Raw genomic sequence first — 20732 nt, 5'->3', positions numbered from 1 at the left:
CGCTTGTACTGGCTGAGGACGCGGGGACCCGCGGCGGGATGTGGCTTCAGACAGTGAGTGTCAGCGCGCGTGTGTGCGTGCACGTGGATGTCCAGGTGGGGGAGCGTTAGAGAGTTGCATGGTCGTGTGTGTGTGCACGCGAGTGTGCATGTGTGCATGCATTTGCTAGTGTAAAGGATTCACACGCAGATGAGAGTGACGGGGTGTCTGCCCATGGAAATATATGGGAGAAAGTGAGTGTGTGCACATGTGAGTGTTTTCCACGTGTGCAGGGGTGTGAATTGTGTATGCATGGGTGAGTGCATACGAGACTGGTGTGTGTGTGTGTGTGTGTGTGTGTGTATGTGTGCAAGTGTGCGTGAGTGTCTATGTCTCTAAGTGTGTATGTGGGGGTGTGAGTGTGTGCATGTGTGGATGAGTGTGAGTGTGTGTGTGTGAGGAGCCCTGGTGGGTGCTGTTCCCGTACCCTGGTATCTCAGTTGTGAGCAGGAATCTGTGGCTGGGTGCTGGTTGATAACTGCATGGTGGGGGCTTTCTGTGGTAGCAGATGTACAAGCAGACCTGTGGTGCCTGGAGGGGAGGTGGAGTCCCCACTGCCAGGAGGGCTCCCTGTGCTGCAAGCAGCACCCACAACCCACTGCCCACCCCTGTCTGGCACTGCTTTGAACTGGGTGCCATACTCTGTTGGCTTCTCTACCCAGCGCGGTCCCTCCTTTTCTTTAGGGTAACACTTCCTGGACCACCCCAGCCTACCGGTGTGTCCATCCTCCCCGTGCCCCCAGTCAGCTCCATCCCTCCTCCCCCAGGTGATGTCAAGAACCCTGCACCCGATGCAGTGTGTGTTAAGGGGACAGAACCAGACAAGGGGCCATCCTCGGGGAGTTGTAGGGACACCTGCTCTGGCTCATCTCACACACAGGCCTCGATGCCCTGGGTGGAACAGCCTGGAATGATCCTCGGACTGAGCAGGAGCTGGTCCTCTGGGCCAGGGCCTCGCCGGGCCGATGAGAGCTGGCTGGTAACAGCCCGGTGGCAGCAGCCACCTCCAGCCGGCCTTTGCCTGCACAGCCTGGGAAAAGAGCTCCCAGGCCCAGGAAAGGGGCCGGTGAGGACAACCACCAGCCGCACCCTGTGGCCCAGAGCAGGAAACCCCCGCTGTTCAGAGGGTGAAGGAGAGCCCCACATCACTGCCCTCCCAAGGGGTGGGGAGGACCGCCTGACCCCTGAGCTCGTGGTCTGGGTGGTCTGCTGGAGCCCCACACCTGCCCTGCCCCAGGCTTCAGAGGACAAGGTGAACTGTCGACAATTTTCCCAAAATCAAATGCGCAAATGTGGCTGTCAATCGATTCTGACACAGGGCCACCCCATGTGTTCTTGCCTCAGGGTTTTCTCCCTCAGGGAGCCCTCATTTCAGGTGTCCTCCCCGCAGGGTGCCCTCACCTGGGACACTGGGCCCTGCTGGGCTGTCACTGGCTGAGTTTTCAGGAGTGGATCACCTGACCTTTCTTCTGCAGGGCCTCTGGCTGGGCTGGAATCTAGTTTCCTGGTTAGCAGCCACTCACATTCACCATTGGCTTTGCCGTAACCTCCCCCTCTGCCGTGGTTTCAGGGCTCTGTCCCCTCCTACGGGTGCTTGAGTAGAGATGTCATCTCACAGGCTGGGCCTGGTTGGGTCACCGTCCTTAATGCCTATCAGACGTCCAGCTGATGGACAGAAGGGGAGGTCCCTGAGGGACAGGCGGGGGCTCACAGTGCCTGGAGCAGCATTCAAGAGAGCACCCGGGTCCCCGGGGCCACCCTGTGGCGGGAATGCTGTGTTGTGTCAAGGCCATTGTGGTCAGATGTAAGTGCTGGCCCACATCCAGGACGGGCCCTGAGGGCCAACTCCAAGTGGCTGAGGTCTGCTCTCACACCATCCTGGGGAGTGGCCGCTGCCAGCGGGCAGCCAGGGGGCCGTTTGTGGCCAGGGCCCCCAGTTCCCCCAAGAGTCGATGGCTTTGCGTGATGGTGCTGTGAGGAGTGTAAGCTGGCTGGTCCTGGACCGCCAGGACACCGCACCGATCTCAGAAGGAGCATGGCCAGAGTGCTCCTCAGAGGCAGAGATGGCGAGGCTTTGACATGTGGTCAGGAAAGACCAGTGCCTGGAGAAGGCACCATGCTTGGGAAAGCAGACGGTCATCCAAAGAGGAAGGCCGTCGAGGTGGACGGACCCAGTGGCTGCTCCAGCAGACTTGACCGTGGCACTCAGGGTGAGGACGGGCAGGACCGGGCTGGGCTTTTCTCTGCCGTTCGTGGGCCTGCTGAGTCAGAACCCTCTCAGTGGCACCTAAGGACAGCAGCCGCAGCCTCTAGCTCAGCGGTTCTCAACCTGGGGGTAGAATGACCCTCTCACAGGGGTCACCTAAGACCATTGGAAAACACACTATGCTTTACACGACAATTCATAACAGTAGCAAATGACAGTGATAAAGTAGCAACGAAAAGAATGTTATGGTTGGGAGGGGTCACCACAACACGAGGAACTGTATTAAAGGGTCTCGGCATGAGGAAGGCTGGAAACCGCTGCTCTAGCCCGTTTGCTAAGCAATTCAGAAAGAAGCCCCGCCCCTTCAGCACTGTTGTGCTTTGGCACCAAAAAGCTGGAAGCCTGGTTACCTTGAGGACCGGGAGGCCTGACCCGAGGAATGGTGCTCTCCGTCGCCTCGCAAGCGTGTGAAAGGTGGACCTTGAATCCGGAAGACTGAAGAATGCATCTAAATTGTGTGCCGGAGAAGAATGTTGAAAGTCCCGGGGACTGCGAAATAAGAACCGCCAGAGAGCTCCCGAGAGACAAGGATGGCAAGACTCCATTTCACGTACTTTGGACATGTCGTCAGGAGAGACCAGGCCCTGGAGAAGGCCGTCATGCTTGGTCCAGCGAGACACAGAGAGGCCCCGGACGAGATGGACTGACCCAGCGGCTGCAGCGCTGGCCTCAGGCAGAGGACCCTTGTGAGGATGGCGCAGTGCCAGAGGGGTTTCATTCTGTTGTGCACAGGGGCACTGTGATTCAGAGCCGGCTTGATGGCACCTAGGGACAGCAACATCTGTGCTTTTGACGAGCTGTGGGCCAACCTGTCAGGCACACACTCGAGTCTTAAAGCAAATCTTGGCTCTGAGCATTGCTTCTTCGCCCCAGCCCGGCAGCTCCCAGCAGCCCCCTTCCCCTGAGGCCCTCTGTGAGGGGATCCACGCTCGTGTGCAGCCACCACCCATCTGTCTGTCTGTCCGTCCATCCGTGAGGGCCTGTGTGTGGCTGTGCTGCAGAACAGATTACAACAGAACTTCCCATCGACAACGGAACGCAGAAGAAAGGCCTGGTGATCCAGTTCTGAAAATCAGCCTGTTCAAGCCTGGTGGGCAGATCGTCGGGGCAGGGAGGGGGTCTCCGTCCTCCTGTGTGCATCCTCGGGGCGGGGGTCATGGCAGTGAGTCGTCTTGCAGTGTGCACCCTCGGGGGCCAGGGGAGCAAGCCATCCTGCTGTGTGCATACTCGGGGAGGAGCAGAGCGAGCAGTGAATGGTCCTGCAATGTGCGTACAGGGAGGGGTTAGGGCAGGGAGTCGTGTGCACACTGGGGGTGGGGGGGAGGCTGTGTGCCCAAGTCGATGGCTGGCTCCTCATCAGCAGGCAGTGGGTCTCTGTCTGTGACCACACTGGCTCTTGAGTCCACCTGGCAGTGACCCCTTGGCCGTCTAGCTAGCCATTCCGTCGTCAGTTCCCAGCAAGCCATAACCCTGCCCGGCACACTGTTGGGCATCCGCCTTGCCGCTCCTGCTGCTGTCAGATGCCGTCCAGCCGGCTCCGACGGGAAAACAACCAAACACCGGCCGGCCGGCCCGGCCTCACGGTCCCTGTGTGTGAGCCCATCCTCCACCACGTAGGTCTTCTTTATCACCGACCCTCGTCTCTACGGCTAAGTCTCCTCACTGGGAGCCGCACCCCACCAGCAAACAATGGTCCTGGAAGCTTGGCTCCCTGGTGCCGTCCTGGCTGCCTCTGCTTTGCGGTCAGCTCTTCCCCACTCAACCCTGAGCCGCTCAACTCCCAGCCCGTATCCGTCAATGTCCTGCTGCGCTTCATGAGATGTCCCCGGCTCATCCCTCGGCCGCGGACAGCCGCGTCCTTCCTCCTGGTCTGTCCTTGGCCCGGAAGCTCCGCGGAGACCTGTCCACCACGGGGAACCCTGGTAGTGTTTGAAATACTGGTGGTGTAGCTTCCAGCATGACGGAACAAGCAAGCCACCACACTGTAACGCGCCAACAGTGCGGGGTCCCTGCCAGTGGGATCTTCGTCTTTTCCCCCCTGCACACCAGGACCCCCGACCCCATCCTGGCAGGCAGGAGCTGGTAGATAGCCTTGTCCCAGGCACGGGGGGATGCGGTGGGTGCTGTACGACTCATCAGCCCAGCTGTGAAAGGAGACGTTACTGTCTCTGGAGTGTTGTCTGGGCTCACACGGAGAAGCAGGTGCTCACTGACAACAGGTAACCTGCAAAGGTGAGGCTCCCTCCAGGGGAGCACATTGGCAGCTGGTGTCCAGGTGAGTGTGGCAGACACAGGCGAGGGGAAAACGTCAGCCCCTTTTTGAAGCAGGGGCTGATCAGTTCACCATGGGGTGTGAACATCTTCCTATGCACATGCCCCAGCCCCTGCCACGGTCTCCACTCCAGGGACCTGGCACTGAGCTCTGCTGCCCAGGTCTAATCAAGCCATTACGGAGCCATTACGGAGCCATCCAAACAAGCCAAGTCCCTTCCAGGGGCTGGCTCTCATCCGGTGCCCTGCCCGGCGCCTGCCATCCTCACGAGCATCCGTCCGTCTGCGTCCCGTGTTGCAGCCCAGATCCATCCACCTCCCAGAGGGCTCCTCGTCTTCTCTGGCCCTGTGGGCCATCTCGGCCTGAACCCTGAGACTGCAGGGGGTGCCGGGCAGCGTGAGGACCGCTCTTTCATGGCTCTCCTTTCCTTGCAGAGACGGGGACCATCGACCCCGAGATCCACAAGTACAACACCCCCGGCTTCACGGGCTGCCTGTCCCGCGTGCAGTTTAACGGCGTGGCTCCACTCAAGGCAGCCCTGCGCCAGACCAACGCGTCAGCCCAGGTCCACGTGCAGGGCCAGCTGGTGGAGTCCAACTGCGGCGCCTCGCCGCTGACCATCTCCCCCATGTCGGCCGCCACCGACCCCTGGCACCTGGACCACCTGGAGTCAGGTATGTGCCCAGCCCGGGCTATAGCAGACCTAGCGGGCCACGGCCCGGGAGGGAGGCAGCTGGGAGTCCCCACCCGTGCACTGCATAGACCACCTCTCTAAAGCCACGTGCCGAGCAAAATGACATCCTTGGCCACCTCCGTTCATCTCAGCTTTACTGGCTGTTGCTGGTGTGGTCCCTTTGTGAGGGCTTTTCTCCCTTGACACTGAGGGGAGTGGGCTTAACCAATAAGAGCTTCACATCCTCTCTGCTGTCAGAGAGCCGTTGTGTCAGCTGCAGGTGGAAAAACCAACCAGGTCAATTGGGCACCAAACAGAACATAGCGTTTGGGGTCACCTTCAACTAGAGCCACGTCACTGGTCAGGTACCGCGACACGTCTAAGAGGGGGTGATCCGGTCACACCCAGACTTGCCACTGGAAAGGGGGAGCCTCATTTTTAAAGGCCCCGGTCACTTCATCACTATGGTTGTTAATGAAGTGATTCCGCATCTAGGTTCAAAATTTCTTTTCTGCCATCTGAAAATAAAATATTTTTAATAGCTTCATGTAGAAAACAATCTGTGGATGTAGTGAACATTTAAAAACTGCATATGTATCTACTCTGTTTCCTTCATAATTACAAGCTGGTGGTTGGTTTTCTGTACCGCCTGCAAGCTCTTAAAATAATCTTTGCATCTCCTATAATTGCCTCTTAATTATTTCTAACCGAGCCCTCTTTCATCCTCTGGGAAGATTGCATGCTTAATACCTTTCATGTCTTATCCGTAATCTCTTCATTCTATTATCTGGTTTGTCTTTCCTTCAAATGATCACATTCTGCCGAGAGCCTTGTGCTACTGGGAAAGCACACAGATTCAGACATGCTCTGTAGAGACCCTTTGTTAACCCTCACAGGACAGAGACAAGGCGCACACAGTCACCCAGCTGAGGGAACGGTCAGCAGGCACACGGCACAGGGGCTGACACCTCCTGCCGACTCACAGCCACGGGGCCAGTGATGATAGAAAACAGAGACAGTCATCCCGGGTGAGGGAGCAGTCAGCCTGCACACGGCACAGGGGCTGACACCTCCCACAGACTCACGGCCCCGGGGCCAAAACAGATGATAGAACAGAAACAGCGACAATCATTACAGACTCATGATGGGGCTGAGGGGCACTATGGAGGCGGGGAGGACCATGGCTGGGAGAGCTCGTTTAAAAGGCTTGCAGGGCTGGCTCCAGGATTTGGCCCGGTGATTGGGGTAGGACTCTTGACCATGCAGCCCTGAGCTCTAGTCACCAGGACCCCAAACTTCTAACGTAAACTAGATGGCATGTGGCTGTGGTCGGTAAGTCCTCAAGGCCAGGCACAGACCAGTGACTCTCTGCAAGTTTGCAGGCCAGACGGCCTCTCTCTGAGTTTCCCTGGGTTCCTCACGGCTGTATTGGGGGATCAAGGGTCAGAAGCATTGGCGAAGTAGCCTAGAGAATTCAGAACAGCATTTGAACGTACGCCAGGGCTCAGAATGCAAACACTGACCTGCGGTCAGTCTGTCAGACAGAAACGTGCAATGCTGGCCCATCCAGGGCTATCGGTCTCTCTCCTGGAGTGGCAATTCGAGGTGTGAATCAGCTAAGAGACGAGGGGTGTGGTAAAAGCAAGTGCAAGTTCAGTCTTCCTATACAGATGTGGGTGCTGCATTACAACGAAGAGGTCGATACGACCCTCAGGTGTGACTAGTCCCTTTGTTCTGACTCTTGTGACTGAATGAACCTCTCTTTATCGAGGAACCCTGAGCACAGCAGCCTCTGCCCCCTGCCCCCTCGCTTGCACCAGCACCAGCAGCCAGACGAGTACCAGTACCCACACTATCCCGGTGCCAGTTACAAAGCCAGGAGCAGCACAGGTTCCCATAGTATACCAGTACCCATACTGTACCAGTACCAATAACAGAAGCAGCATCAGAGCCAGGACCAGCACCCACGCTAATAGCAGCACCAGCGCCAGCGAGCCAGTTGCCAGTGAGCTGATCTAACTCATGTGACCAGCGTGTGTCAACCAGAGCCTTGCTCTGTTGAGATCTCCGTGACAGATCCTTCCTAAGTGGACGCCAGACCCTTCTTCCGAGACACCTCCAGGGAGGACTCAGGTAGCCAAGCACAGTACTCATCAGCCCCCCAGGGGCGCTTCTTCTCCTCTAAGAAGCTAGGAACGTGAGACTCCTTCAACTTCTCAAGCCAGATAATAGAAATCCATCTCCTCTCCTCCATTTGAAACCTAGGATGCTGGCTGTTTATGCTTCTTAGACACCAAGGAAGAGTTTTCATTATAAATAATAGACAGGGTTAGGCAGGTACTGACCACGGTCTGCCCAGATGGACACCTAGTAGCCTGGAGAAGACCCTTCCCTCCAAAAATGTTGTCAGCTTGACCTCTTCTGAAGTGACACCGTGTCTGTCCTCTTGGGCTCTTGCATCTTCTGGTCAACCATGAGTTCTCCTGTCTGTTTCTGAAATACAGTCGGTGACTGAAACCCATTACTGGCGTAGAGGGGCTGCCCAGCGCTTAGCTCAGATAAAGCAAAACAAAGTGCGATGAAACAAAGAAACTCCGCTAACAAGGGTCTGCTCCATCTTCCGGCCCAGACCCTGCAAAAGTAATGTTTCAATGCGAATTAAATCACGCTTGATAGCAGCAGTTTTATTGCAGAGCCTCAAATTACCCTTCAGACGTGGAAGCTCAAGTGGTTTCCATGGAGATGCAGTCCCGTCCTTGGCTCTTTGTGTCTTACATTGATACAGTGATACCTGGAGCTTCTAATGCATCCCGGGGTTTAGGTTAGATAATGTTTGTTTTCACATGCGTCGAAATGTGCGTTTTACATCAGGTTGGTTGCTAAGGCTAAAAACTACAATTTTGCACATTTTTAAAACTTAGTAAATAAGAACCCAATCACCTCTTTCATTGTCTGTAGGAGTAAAAAACCTTTAGCCCATTCCCTCCCTACCCACTCCACAGAACAAAAAAGCAACGTGATACCGAAGAATCCATATTACTCTCTCTCAATAGACTCTGTTCTTGCAGCGACTGTAGCTTCCCAGAATAATTGTGCAGGAAATACAGTGAGTTCCCAAATACCATCCTCCGACCTTGGCTTCTTTTCTCATTCACACCTTGCCTCGGTTTGATACATTTGTTACAAGGGATGCCCCAAGGTTGATGCATTATTAGTAACTAAAGCCCATCCCTTACATCGGTGTTGTACCAAAGTTCTCCTTCATACTCTTCTCTTACGGGTATGTTTTAATCAATACATGCCACTTAGGAGCCTTGGTGGCCTAGTGGTTATGTGTTAGGCTGCGATCTACGTGGTTGGCAGTTTGAAACCACCCTCAGTTCTGCGGGGAGAAACACTGGGCTTTCTGCTCACGTCAGCAGTCGGTCTCAGAAACCCACAGGGCTTGCTGTCAGCCTCCAGGCAAAGGAAGTCGCCGTGGGCTTCTGCACGTTTTCACATTCGGGCATGGGACCAGGGCCCCATAGATGGCCGCTGTCCTGGGAGCTGATCTCAGGGCCATCTGTGAGGCAGTCGTGGTTCAGGGGCAGCGTCTTCAGCCTCCATTCACAAGGCCCAGGTTCCGTTCCCAGCAGGGCACCATGTGTGCAGTTGCCATGATTCAGGCATGTTTCAGTGGAGCTTCCGGGCTGTGATGAACTAGCAGGAAAGGCCTGGAGATCGTCAAGAATGCCAAAAAGCACCAAATTCTCAACTCGCTGCTGTCGAGGCGATGCCGACTCACGGAGACCCTATAGGATGGGGGTTTCCCCAAGACTGTCCCTCTTATGGGAGTCGAAAGCCCTACCTTTCGGAGAGACTCGTAGTTTCAAACTGCCAACCTTGTGGATCGCAGCCAAATGCAGAACCATGACACACTAGCTCCCCGCCCCCCGAGGGCACACAATTCCGTTCTGCTGGATCAAGCGACACTGAAAGTAACCCCAGCACAGGTGCAGCTCACTGGAGCATGCGCATGCCTGTGGTGGCTGGCCCCAGGCATGGCTCTGGCCCCATGACCTCCCGGGAAGGCCAGGCTTTGCGCTTCACAGTGTCAGTCTAGGGGTCCTGGTTCACCACCCGGCTCTGCTGACGGCACCACACGTGGAGTATTCTTGTGCGTGGGACATCTCTCACGCTCAGCTTGTGAAGCCACACACGTACAGTCAGAAGCCTCCCCATGGCACCGCCTCCCCAGACCACGGACAGCATGGAAACTGGGGCTGAGTGGGTGGGCTGCCCGGGCACCAGGCAGTTCTGTTGAGAACTGCCTGGAGCCCTTGGAGAGCAATGCTGTGTCAGAGTCCAGCCAAGTGGTCAGGAAGTCATGGGTGGGGCCAGCTACCTGAGTTCAAATCCTGGCCCCACCACTTCATGGTCACGAATCGAAGGCTCTCCGACCCAGTTGGTGCAGACATTCAATGAGCTTCTGCCTGATAAGGACCAGAACAGTGCCTGGCCTGCAGGGAGGCCGATTGTTCTTGCCACACCACGCCTTATGCCCGAGGTGGTATTCTACACGGAGAGAGCACTCCTGCGTGATCTGTCTACAAGTAGCAAGGAAGTTATCCGAGAGGCCAGGCCCTGGAAAAGGCATCATGCCTGAGAAAGTGGAGGGCAGCCAAGGGAAAAACAGGAAGGCCCTATTGGCACCAGCTGCAACAGTGGACTCAGAGGGACACGCGGGCTGGGCGGGGGTTCCATTCTGATGTGCACAGGGTTACGATGGGTCAGAGCAGACCTGGTGACCCCTAGTACCCCGCAGCAGCCGCTCTGGCTGGTTCGCTCAGGTAGCATTCAGCGTGTGTCACGCGTCACCATGAAAAAAACACCACCGTCACACCTGGAGCAGCCAGCCGGTCACAGCCGTGGAGGAAGCCCCTGACGTCGTCCGATTTCATTTCACTGCCCAGGACGCAGCCGTCCGGAGCTCAGACCCGATGTTGCAGAGGGAAAATCTGCCGCTAACGGTGTTTGCTCCGTGGCCCAGAGCAGTGGCGTCCTGCTGAGGACGGAAGCGTGCAGTCACAGTGCTGGAAGTCAATCGCCCTGACTGGCCCCGGGACGTTCAGACTGGCAGGACGGACACCCAGGGTGCTCCTCAGAGGCACGGATGGCGAGACTTTGTCTCACGTACTGTGGACATGTTGTCAGGAGAGAACCAGTCCCTGGAGAAGGACATCGTGCTTGGTCAAGTGGAGGGGGGTGGGGGGGTAGGAAGGCCCTCAAGGAGCTGGACGGATAGAGGAACAATTGGGAGGTCCTCACAGGACCGGGCAGTGTGTCGCTCTGTGGGCACAGGGTCGCTATGGGCCAGAGCTGACTCGATGGCACCTCACGACAAGAACAGCAGTGTCCTTGTCCCATCGCCAAGGGAGGAGAAGGGTGAAGGGTGTCCCTATGGTTAGCCTGGGGCTCTCGGAACCCGAAGCACCCCTGGAATGTGTCAGCCTGGAATACAGATTCCCCAAACCCCAAGGCAAACCTGTTTCCTCGAACGATGCAAAAGAACAACTTTATTTTTTCTGTTTCTTTCCTTGGCCAGCACTCTGCTTTAAACTAAGGCCAAGTGCTTTGGGGAAAGCTGTTTCTGTTGAAATAATTATCTCAACAGCCCAAGACGAAGTCCCACAGAGCGGACGATTGTGAATTGCCTGTTTACTTGTTGCCTCGGGGCCTGCCTTGTTGTTTCTTGGAAGAAACGTCCACATGTAATAAGCCCAATCCTTATTTTGTAAATAAGTGGAAGAACAATTGTAGGCAGGAAATACTCTCAACTTTCATGAAGCATTGCTCCCTTACAAAGTCCACTTGAGACATGAGTCTGGCTCAGTGAAACAGATACTGTGTGCTGTAATAAGCTCCCCTAACAATTGGGCAAGGCCCCCAGCAGGGAGGGGAGGAGCGGAGGAGAGGTGGCAGGCAGCTCCTGTGAGCGAAGGTACTTGCCCTGACCCATGTCAGTCGGGGAGCTGACAGCCCAGGAAGCCCCCCACCAGCCCCATGACTCTCACACCCCTCAGAAGAAGGGGGTGGTGGGCCATGCACAACAGGGGTCCAGGAGCAGAGGAGGACACGTCGTCGTCCCCCGGGGAGGCGGGGGACAGCAGGGATGCGGGTAGATAGAAGAGCGGAGACCTGGAGAGCGATGGATGAGGGTCATGGCTCTCACCTGCGCCTCTGATTTTCCTCTGACAGCCAGCGCTGACTTCCCATACAACCCAGGACAAGGGCAAGCCATCCGGAACGGCGTCAACCGGAACTCGGCCATCATTGGAGGTAGGTGGCAGGTGGAGCTCTGACTCCACTCAGATTACCAGCAGGTTTCTCGGGAGGAACATGTGAGAAACGTGGACCCAGAATGAGTGTGCTCAGCGGGCACTTGAGCCATCATGTCCACCATGTTTGCCATTTTTTAAAACGAACACCAGGGTTGTGGAGTGATTTAGATGCTGTAAGGCACCTGGTGCCTGTTGACAGATGAACCAGCCCTGGCCACGGCCGCCCCCACCAAGATCTTGGACAAGTCCCTGGGGCCGCTCCCACCCACGTTCTCCCTGGGGGAGGCGCTCTGTCAACGTACTCTCCGGGCTCTTGTGCCTGGCCGGGCTCACTCGCTTGGTGAATGCTTTCACCATGCTCCCTAGTGCTGTGGGATTGGCCACTTAATTTTTCCTGTTTCTTTCCTTGGTGGTGATCGGAGGTAATCATCCTCTGTTTTGTGGTGTGCTGTCCACCCTCTGCCCATGCTCAGTGAGGCAGGATGCGGCTGTGTGTGTGTTAGAATACGAAGGAGCCCGGTGTCTTAGTGGCAAGACATCGGGTTGTGGTCTGCAAGGCCTGGTCTGCGAAGCCTGAAGCTCCATGAAACCGCCAACCACCCGCTCCTCGGGGAAAGACTGGGCTTTCTTCCGTAAAGAGTGAGTCTCGGGGGCTCACAGGGGCAGTTCTACCCTGTCCTGCAGGCTCCCTATGAGTCGGTGGCGACACAATAGCACAGAGCTGTGGAGTCTTTCCGTCCGTAACCTTGGTTGGGGCAGCCTTTCTCTGAACACCCCTCCAAAAGCCCCCGGGGGCCAGCAGGCACCGCCTTCAAAAGCTGTTCCATCGGCTGCGACCGAGGGTGTTCTTTTGCCCTTTTTCCCAGCGTATCTTTCTGTACACAAAGATACCATCTATCCACGTCTGTGCACGAAGGGGTTCCCAAAAAAGAGGGAATTTTTTCCCAAAGCTATGCATTTAAATTGTTTTACAAAACTACCTAACCACCTTCAAAGTACGCTCCATTACACTTAATACATTTGTCAAATCTGCGATTCCGTTCTTGGAAACAGTTTCAAACGCGTCTGTTTGGATGGCTGACAGCACCTCCCGTGGTTTTTTTTCCTTCTTGTCTTTGACGTCATCAAACCGCTGTCCTTTCCTGTCCCTCTGCATTCATTGAAACAAGAAGTGAGGTCAGGTGAGTAAGGTTCGTGAGGCAAGAGAGGCATGCTGATTTGGACCAAAAACGGACGAACTGAGATGGTTGTATGAATAGGTGCATTCTCATAATGGCAAAACCAGTCCCCTTTCTGCCACAAATCAGGCCTTTTTTAAAAAAAATCCGTTTATAACAATCCATCATTCAACTAGATCAAGCATAATTGTACCATCATTTTCAAAACATTTTCTTTATTCTTGAATTCTTTGATATCAGCTCCCCTTTATACCCTCCCTCCCCCACCCCCCAGGAACCCTTATTATGTTATTATTATTTCATCATATCTTGCATCATCGATGTATCTGTTCACCTACAGTTCCGTTGTCCATTCCCCTCTAGTGAGGTTACACTGTCATCACTGCTATCGATCCCCCTCCCCCCTTCCCGCCCCTCTCTTCCTGTACCCTCAGGGAATCATTACTCCCACGACTATTTCTAAAGGGTTTATCTATCTTGGATTTCATGCATCTAACAATTTTAATTATACAGATGAACATACACAGGTCTCACAAGATTAATGAGGTAAAACTAAGACCATAATAGGCTGTGGAAATATTAAAGAACTAGAGGATAGTTATGTGTTTCATCGGTGCTATCCTGCACCCTGGATATCTCATCCCTTCCATGTGGCCCTTCTGTGAGGGGCTGTCCAAGGTGGGCTTGGGGTCTCCACTTTGTCTACATTCCTTCATGTCAATCTGATTGCTTGTTTTTTAATTTCTGACACTGATTCCCGTCGATACCTGATGATCACACAGGCTGGTGTGCTTCTTCCATGCGGGCTTTCTTGCTTCCCTGCTAGATGGCTGATTGTTTAACTTCAGTCCTTTAAGACCCCAGACACTATGTCTTCTAATAGCCAGGCACCATCAGTTTTCTTCACCACATTTCCATATACACCCATTTTGTCTAAAGCCATCGTGTCAGGAAGGTGAGTATCATACATTGCCACATTATTAGAACAAATCGTTCTTGTACTGAGGTAAGATTTAAGTAGAAGCCCAAAGTCCATCTGCTTCATTATATATGTATACCTATATATACATGTGTGTGTGTGTATATACAAACATACGTATAAAAAGGACAGGCCGTCTGTCTTGGTGGACGCCCTTTATCAGGTTGATGAAGTTTCAGTTGCTGCCAGGTTTCATAGGAAATGGTGTTGAAATATCTCAGGTGTAGCCTTTGAAATAACCATGTGGGGTTTTCTTTCTCCTTTATTTCATGTGGTAAATGGCATAGGTTCACCTTTGCATGTTATACCCACGCTGATCTCCAAGACGGCCCTAACCTCGGTGGTGAGGGTGCCGTGGTCCTCCTTCGAGTGTGCGGAGGGGTGCTCTGGGCTGGAGCCCACGCGATGGCACCTCACCACCCCCTCACGTGCACCTGCCTTATAGACTGCTGCACCTGCTCTCCTCACACGTTACCGAAGGGTGAAGGGCGCTATTGCTCAGTGGTTCTCTTGCTTGGGCTTCTTTGCCTGGTTTCGCCCAGGACAGTGACTGCTGAGAGGAGAGTGGAATCCCCCACGTGATCGTGAACCATCTCTCCTTTCGGGGTGAGGTTCCGCTGAGCAGACTCGCGTTTAGACTCACGTTCCGTTGCCCCTCTCACCAGCAGGAAATGCTGCTCTTTGTCCTTGCTAGCCGCCCTGGTCCTTGTTCATACCAGCACAGCGCCTCCAGCCTGCCGGCGACGCACGGCCTGGGCCTGGTCCAGCTCTTCCACTCCTCTAACTCGCCTCTCTGTACTTGAAGCTCCGTTCTTACAAACAGCATGTGGTTGGCCCCTTTTTATCCACCCTGGCGTTTCTCGTTTTCAACTCCAGTGGTTACCTGAGTTGCATTTAGCGTGAACACCATTGTGGTTGGATTGGTCACCTTGCGGCTGCCCCTGCTTGTGCCATCAGTCCTTCACGCCTGCTTCTCTCCTGCCTTCTTTTGGACTGAGGACGTCGTGCTGTTTTCCGGGACCTGCTCATCTCGCCATTCTTCGTTTAACTGTTACGCCTTCGTTTTATTTTTAGCTGCTTGCTCAATATTTGACTTATTATCGTCTACCTTCAAATCATAACATGAACCTTCATATGTAACATAAACTTCTGTTCTTTCCCTCCACTTGTGATATTTTTGCCATTCGTTTTAGCCTTTTTAAAGCCTGTATCTGCTAATTCCATCATCTCTGTCATGCCAGCGGTTCCCAGGGACTTGTGTGCAGACTTTATCCGCAGCTCCTTCTATGTCGTGTCTGGCTCCTGCCTTCCCCTCCTGCACCCTGTCCAGAAACTGCCTCCAGACAGACCCGGCCACCACCTCGGCTCATTCCCATTGTTAAGTGTCATCGTTCTGCTATGCCTGTTGTCCAGTCTCTGAAAACTGTCCGGTGTTTCAGGTGCTTCTGCCCAGCAAACAGGTGACTCCTGCTGCTCCTGGCTCTTCTCCGGGGGCAGAGCAGAAGTCCTCTTCTGGTGGTATTGTGCGTGTGTTGGTGTTGGTGGTATTCTTGGTGGTAGTGGTGTGTTGGTATTGCTGTCGGTGGTGGTGGTGGTGTTGATGTTGGTAGTGGCAGAGGTGCTTGAGAGCTTTCTGTTTGACAGGGGACAGGTGCACTGGGGAAAGCCATGGTGAAGTGGGGAGAAAGAAGCACAGAAGACAAGTTTAACCTCCATTCCTGCCTTATCTCCGCCAGGTGTCATCGCCGTGGTGATCTTCACCATTCTCTGTACCTTGGTCTTCCTCATCCGGTACATGTTCCGTCACAAGGGCACCTACCACACCAACGAGGCCAAGGGGGCAGAATCAGCAGAGAGCGCCGACGCCGCCATCATGAACAATGACCCCAACTTCACAGAGACCATTGACGAAAGCAAAAGGGAGTGGCTCATCTGAGGGTGCTCTTTGTGGTGCGGGAGGGGAGCAGGGTGGCCGCCCCATGCGTCACTCCCTCGGGCACACCCTGGAAACAGCAGCACAAGCTGGGAGGCAGCGACAGAATATTGTTGAGACTGATCACCACAGAAAAAAGAAACAGTACTTTTTAATATTTCTTTATAGCTGAGTTTCCCCGTCGGTATCAAAGCAAAATAATACAAAGATGCTTTTAGAGTTTAAGCAATGGTTGAAATTTGTAGGTAATATCTGTCTTATTTTGTGTGTGTTTAGAAGTGTTCTGAGAACCCGTGGTGACAGGGCAAGTTTTCTACATTTTTAAGAGCCCTTAGAAGGTGGCTATTTTTCTTGAGGAAAAGCTGACAAACATACACGTGGCCCCCAACATCCTCTTCCTTCTGCAGAGTTGACCAGTCGTAGGCACCTCCCGAAACTCGTCCTTCTGTTCCGGGCCCTGTGCATTGGGAAGGGAACCCTCAGCCCCCCAGCGTCTCTGAGGGACACCCCAACTCAACAGGGAAGGAAGAGGGTGTCTGGCGCCTGACTAACAAAACAGCACATCAGACTCGAAGCCTGGAAAACAGCCCCTCCCTGGGCTCATCCTGGATTCTAAACAACGATGCCCACCCTGTGCCCAGCCCGAGCCCCGCTCAGTGCCCGTCACTTCCAGCCACGACGTTTCTGTGGAAGGACTGCCCTCTGCTCTCCCTGAAGCATGCTGGGTGCATCTTCTGTGTGAACACCCCCCACCCACCCCCATGGGGAGTCCGGGCCAGAGGCGATGGCTCGTCTGCTTCTGTTTCTTTTAATAAAGCGAAAACGCGGGCGCCTTCTAGGGGAAGCGTCCGTTAAGTTGCTCTCCGGATTTCACTTCAGCTCTCGTTCTGCATTCCCCTTGTGACCAAATCTCAGCACACGTCCAAGGGGATCCCACGATAAGGCCGCGTCTGCTTGCTGCACTCTTCCTCTGGAAGCCTGCGGACACACTGCCGTGCAGTCAGGCCCCAGGCCCCATGCTGCTCCGTCCACAGCAGACCCCCCTCCCCCCGCGTGGTCGGAGATCACCTGAGCCTCAGGTCCATTGCAAACCTGACGGGCCACTGCCTCCCAGAGCACGGACCTCTCTCGTCAAACACATCCATTTGTCCATTTCACCATAAATCCTGATCACTCTTTCCGTAAAACCCCCTGCTTTATTGAGACCTCCCAGCCGCTCTAACCAATGGGAACAAAGCTCCAAGAGCCCGCCTCCTTCATTTACCTTTTTAAGGAACGAGAAGGTCATTCCCACAGGACTGTCGTGTGATCATCACACTTCAGGTTTCTTGTACTTGATAAATACTTTCCTTTAAAAACACAAAAAATGTTGATCCCAGCTTTTCTGCTTTTCTTCCTGGGAAGGGATGGGACGCGGGTCCGGAGGCTTGGGGCTGTGCCGACGGTGCCGCTCGGTGAGATGGAAGCGACTTCTCGGGACTCCAGGAGCCCCAAACTCCCCAGGGGGGCTTCTCGTCCCCAGGTGATGGGAATGTCATCCGAGCCTTGGGTGACCCGGGCCACCATCAAGGAGACACTGGACCCACTGCACTGAGGCCACCTCTTGGAGATCACAGAAGGGTGTCCAAGTCCTCCCGCAGGGGCCTCAGATCACCCTTGGCTTAGAGGAGGTCTAGCCACCCCTCTGTGACATGCATTGAAAACGGATTGACTATCCGAACGGCGTTACGATTCCCAACGACGTGTTACAAGCAGGGCTGCCGTAAAGCACCTCCATGTTGCTTCTGGCCCTTCCGGCCTTTGTCACAGGACACGGTACGACAGACGAAATGCATCCTGCCTTGCACCTCCTGAAGCCGCTCGACTCCACAACGCCTCAGCACCTCCGCTTCTCACAGCCACCAGGGCAGTCACCTGCCAGGGATGACCCCAGAGGCAGAACGGCCAAGGCTGACCCCGATACAGAAATGCCCTCCCCTTCCCCCCACCTCCCTTCTCAACTCCCTCCTGCCACACAGGCTGAGACCCAAAACCCAGAGCTCTGCTCACCGGGTCCTGGACTCTCTCCATCCGGTAGTCCCGGGGTGGACGCAGCCCTGCCCCGGAGGGTGGCCATCCCGTGCCCAGTGGGTTTTCCAAAAACCCCGTGTCTGCTCACGACGGCCACACCCAGAACAGTCTAGATGGCAAATAATTGGTTTGTGTGAAGAAACAAGTGGCTTTTTTCTCCAGCTCCCTCCCTCAGAAGTGTGGGCCCAGGCAGCCTAGATGCCAGGTGCCGGTCACACAGCACCACCGCAAAGCCTGGATGCTCTGCACCCCCACACGCTCGTTCCCCACCAGCTGCAAATGGGCCAGAAGCAATCTCCTCAAACCCAGGGCGATCTGCAAGCACGAGGCCGGTTTGACCGTTTCAGGAGTCTGCCAATAGTCAGTCCTGAGTTAGTACACACACGCACACACCTGACGGATGCTGTGTCGCTGCCACCTCCATCCCCACCCACAGCCACCCCCTGGCAGAGAAAATGCGCTGCAGACAGTGGGACCCCCCTTCCGGGCGGGAGGCTTGACCAGGACAGACCAACAGGCAAGGGTGGGTTCAAACCCCTCAACTAGTGCAGCACCAGGCCATTTTGAAACCCCTGGGGTCACAGCCATTGGGCGCATGGTCCCCCAAAGTCAGCTTGCAGCTCCTCTCCTGCCCACCCCTGACTGGTTGTGCCACCTTGGCCCGGTCCACCTGTGCCCCAATGTGAGATGGGCCAGTGTGCCTATTTCATGATAGGAGGCTTTCAAACAAGACCTGCCTCTGAGGCCCCTGGTGGGACTCACTTCCGGCCTGTGGCCACAGGTCACCCAGGAAGCGGCCAGGTGCCAAGGCCAGGATCTGGAGACAAAGGGGTGTGTACCCAGCCACAGGGGTGCACCGTGATCATGGGGCACCCACGGCCACCCAGGCCAGTGTGGCACACCCACTGTCACCTGGCCCGCCGAGCTCTGCTGCACGCTGCTTCCTGCATGCCTGGTGAGGCTGTGTGCTCCCCACTCAGCAGCCACAGCTCGGGCGACGAGCCATCGGGCTCACACGAGTGCACCCACGTCTGCAGGTCTGCTTCCAGACGTCGTGTCTGTCCTGAGAGGCTGGATTCGGGGTGCCAGGTCAAGGGAGGTGCCCCTGTTGAGGCCAGGCAGCCATTCCAGACATCACTGACCCCCAGGGTTAGCGTCCTCGGTGGGCAGGGTGGGGGCTGCGAGCAGGTGGGGACTGTGAAATGCAGGGTCATGACTGCCTGTGAAGTGGGCTAGAGCCGCATCCTGTGAGTTAACAGCATGTACCCGAGAATGAAAGAGGGGGGTGGTGTATGTATGCTAATATTCTCTGTGAATGTCTCTCAGTTCTTTCAAAGTATATTAGAAACCAGATTGATAAATAAAAATGCGAAATAGTTTTAATTATCCTACAAGCCGTTTTGGTGTTTTGTACCGCGGTCGCCTGGGTGGCAGCTCCATCAGTGAGGTCTTGCCCTGGGGGCTCCATCCCGACACCCAAACCCGACACGATGGGTGAGTGCAGGGGCATCAGGGCACGACTGCGCCCAGACGGTTCCGTCTTCAGATGTGATTTCCAGCCCTTCTGAGACCCCTCAAGGCAGGCCTATGCGCCCACTGTCCCCTGTCCCCTCTCCTCTTTGCCCTGTTTAGCTTCTTTAGCTAAGTGGAAGCCAGTGTTGCGTTGGATACGTTTACACCCCACTTGACAGCAGGTGGCTAGTGCTCAGTGGTCTCCGGGCATAAATGCTGACCCTTCTCCAGAGGGAGAGTCACTGGGTGACCAGCCAGTGGACCCAGCAAGCAGGCCTGTCCCTCGTCCCACCTGCAGTAAGGGCTCGGTTACCCTCACCCCTTCCGCTCACCTGGAAGGCTAGTTCCCCTCCCTGGTCCTCAGCGCAGCTTCAAACATGCACCGGAGACACCTGCTTCAAGCCGAACTTCCCACCCTTCGGCACCTCCCACAGTCAGCCAGCAGCGCTGTGTGCAGAGGGCCTGATGCCCTGAGGTTCCTTTATGATGGTGATTAGTAAAGAGGGTATTTATGAAGTCTTCTATGGGACAAGGGCAAGATAACTACAGACCTATCGTGCAGATAAGGGGGACCATTAGTCTGAGGGCGTAATGCAGTCCAAGAGCTGGCTGACAGGTCAAAGAAAGGTTAAAAAAAAAAAAAGTTGGCAGTGGATCATGTCCAAAGAATGTAAGACCAAGTTTTGCCATCCTTGGAAACTGCCTGTGGTAGTTCTCCCCTGTCCCGTGGGGTCTGTCACTGTGTCCAGCAGGCACCACAGCAGTGGGGTTGCTTTAGAAAGTGTGTCAACTGCCCGGAAGGAGGCGCAGGACCAGGGTTTTGATCTGCCGTGACGAGGGCCACTGTGGGTTGGAACCACTCAACGACACCACCAACAACACATCTCTAGGGAAGCCATCAGCTTTGACTTTCTCCTGAAGCAGCTGATGCGTTAGAGCAATTGAGCTTCCTGTCCACATCTGAGGTTGTGTCCACCACCCAGCCACCAGGGTTCTTTCAGCGAATATTGCCGAGTGCAAAAGAAAGCCCTTGTCCAGGAACTTACTGGTCTCAGGATGCCCAGTCCAGGCAAATGCGACTGTGTGGGGGTGTGGACGGTGAGCCCGCTTAGAGGTCGAACCCTAACCCGGAGAGGCTCTTTCCTCTTAGCCTGGCTGCTAACAAATCCGTACAGAGTGAATGCTCTCTTCACAAAGGAACTTAGGGAGCTTGCTTCGGTGGGAGGCCCGGTGACATAGTGGGTTAGGGCACAGTGGGTTAGGGGTGAGCTGCGAGCTGAAAGGTGCACAGTCTGTGCCCACCGGCTGTTCTGCAGGAGGAGGATAGTGCTGTCTGCTCCTGTAAGGACTCAGAGTCCTGAGACCTTCGAGGGTCTCTGAGTTGGAACCCCCTCAACAACAGTGAGCTCTCTGGCCTGTTGGCTCACCTTCATAAAGCAAAGTCTTGACAAAGAATAGCAAGCAGCCATCTAAATGAGGTGCCAGCTAAG

The 20732-nt window shown here is 55.0% G+C and overlaps 1 protein-coding gene across 1 annotated transcript in view; it reads left to right on the top strand.

The window, feature by feature from the left end:
• LOC101648810 (contactin-associated protein-like 2) overlaps window positions 1-19121 on the top strand; it is an 83104-nt gene extending 63983 nt beyond the window's left edge. Inside the window, exons 7-9 of the mRNA XM_004713940.2 lie at window positions 5012-5251; window positions 11488-11568; window positions 15464-19121. Of these exons, the coding sequence (XP_004713997.2) occupies window positions 5012-5251; window positions 11488-11568; window positions 15464-15663 (521 nt within the window). The 3' untranslated portion in view covers window positions 15664-19121. The remainder of the gene's footprint in view (window positions 1-5011; window positions 5252-11487; window positions 11569-15463) is intronic.
• Window positions 19122-20732: the final 1611 nt, after the last annotated feature.

Source organism: Echinops telfairi, unplaced genomic scaffold (assembly GCF_000313985.2).
Source record: "Echinops telfairi isolate 266 unplaced genomic scaffold, ASM31398v2 ScPeMD7_23;HRSCAF=83, whole genome shotgun sequence".
Classification (NCBI taxonomy): domain Eukaryota; kingdom Metazoa; phylum Chordata; class Mammalia; order Afrosoricida; family Tenrecidae; genus Echinops; species Echinops telfairi.
The sequence above is the reverse complement of the archived record's forward strand: the minus strand, read 5'-3'. Positions and strand labels throughout refer to the sequence as shown.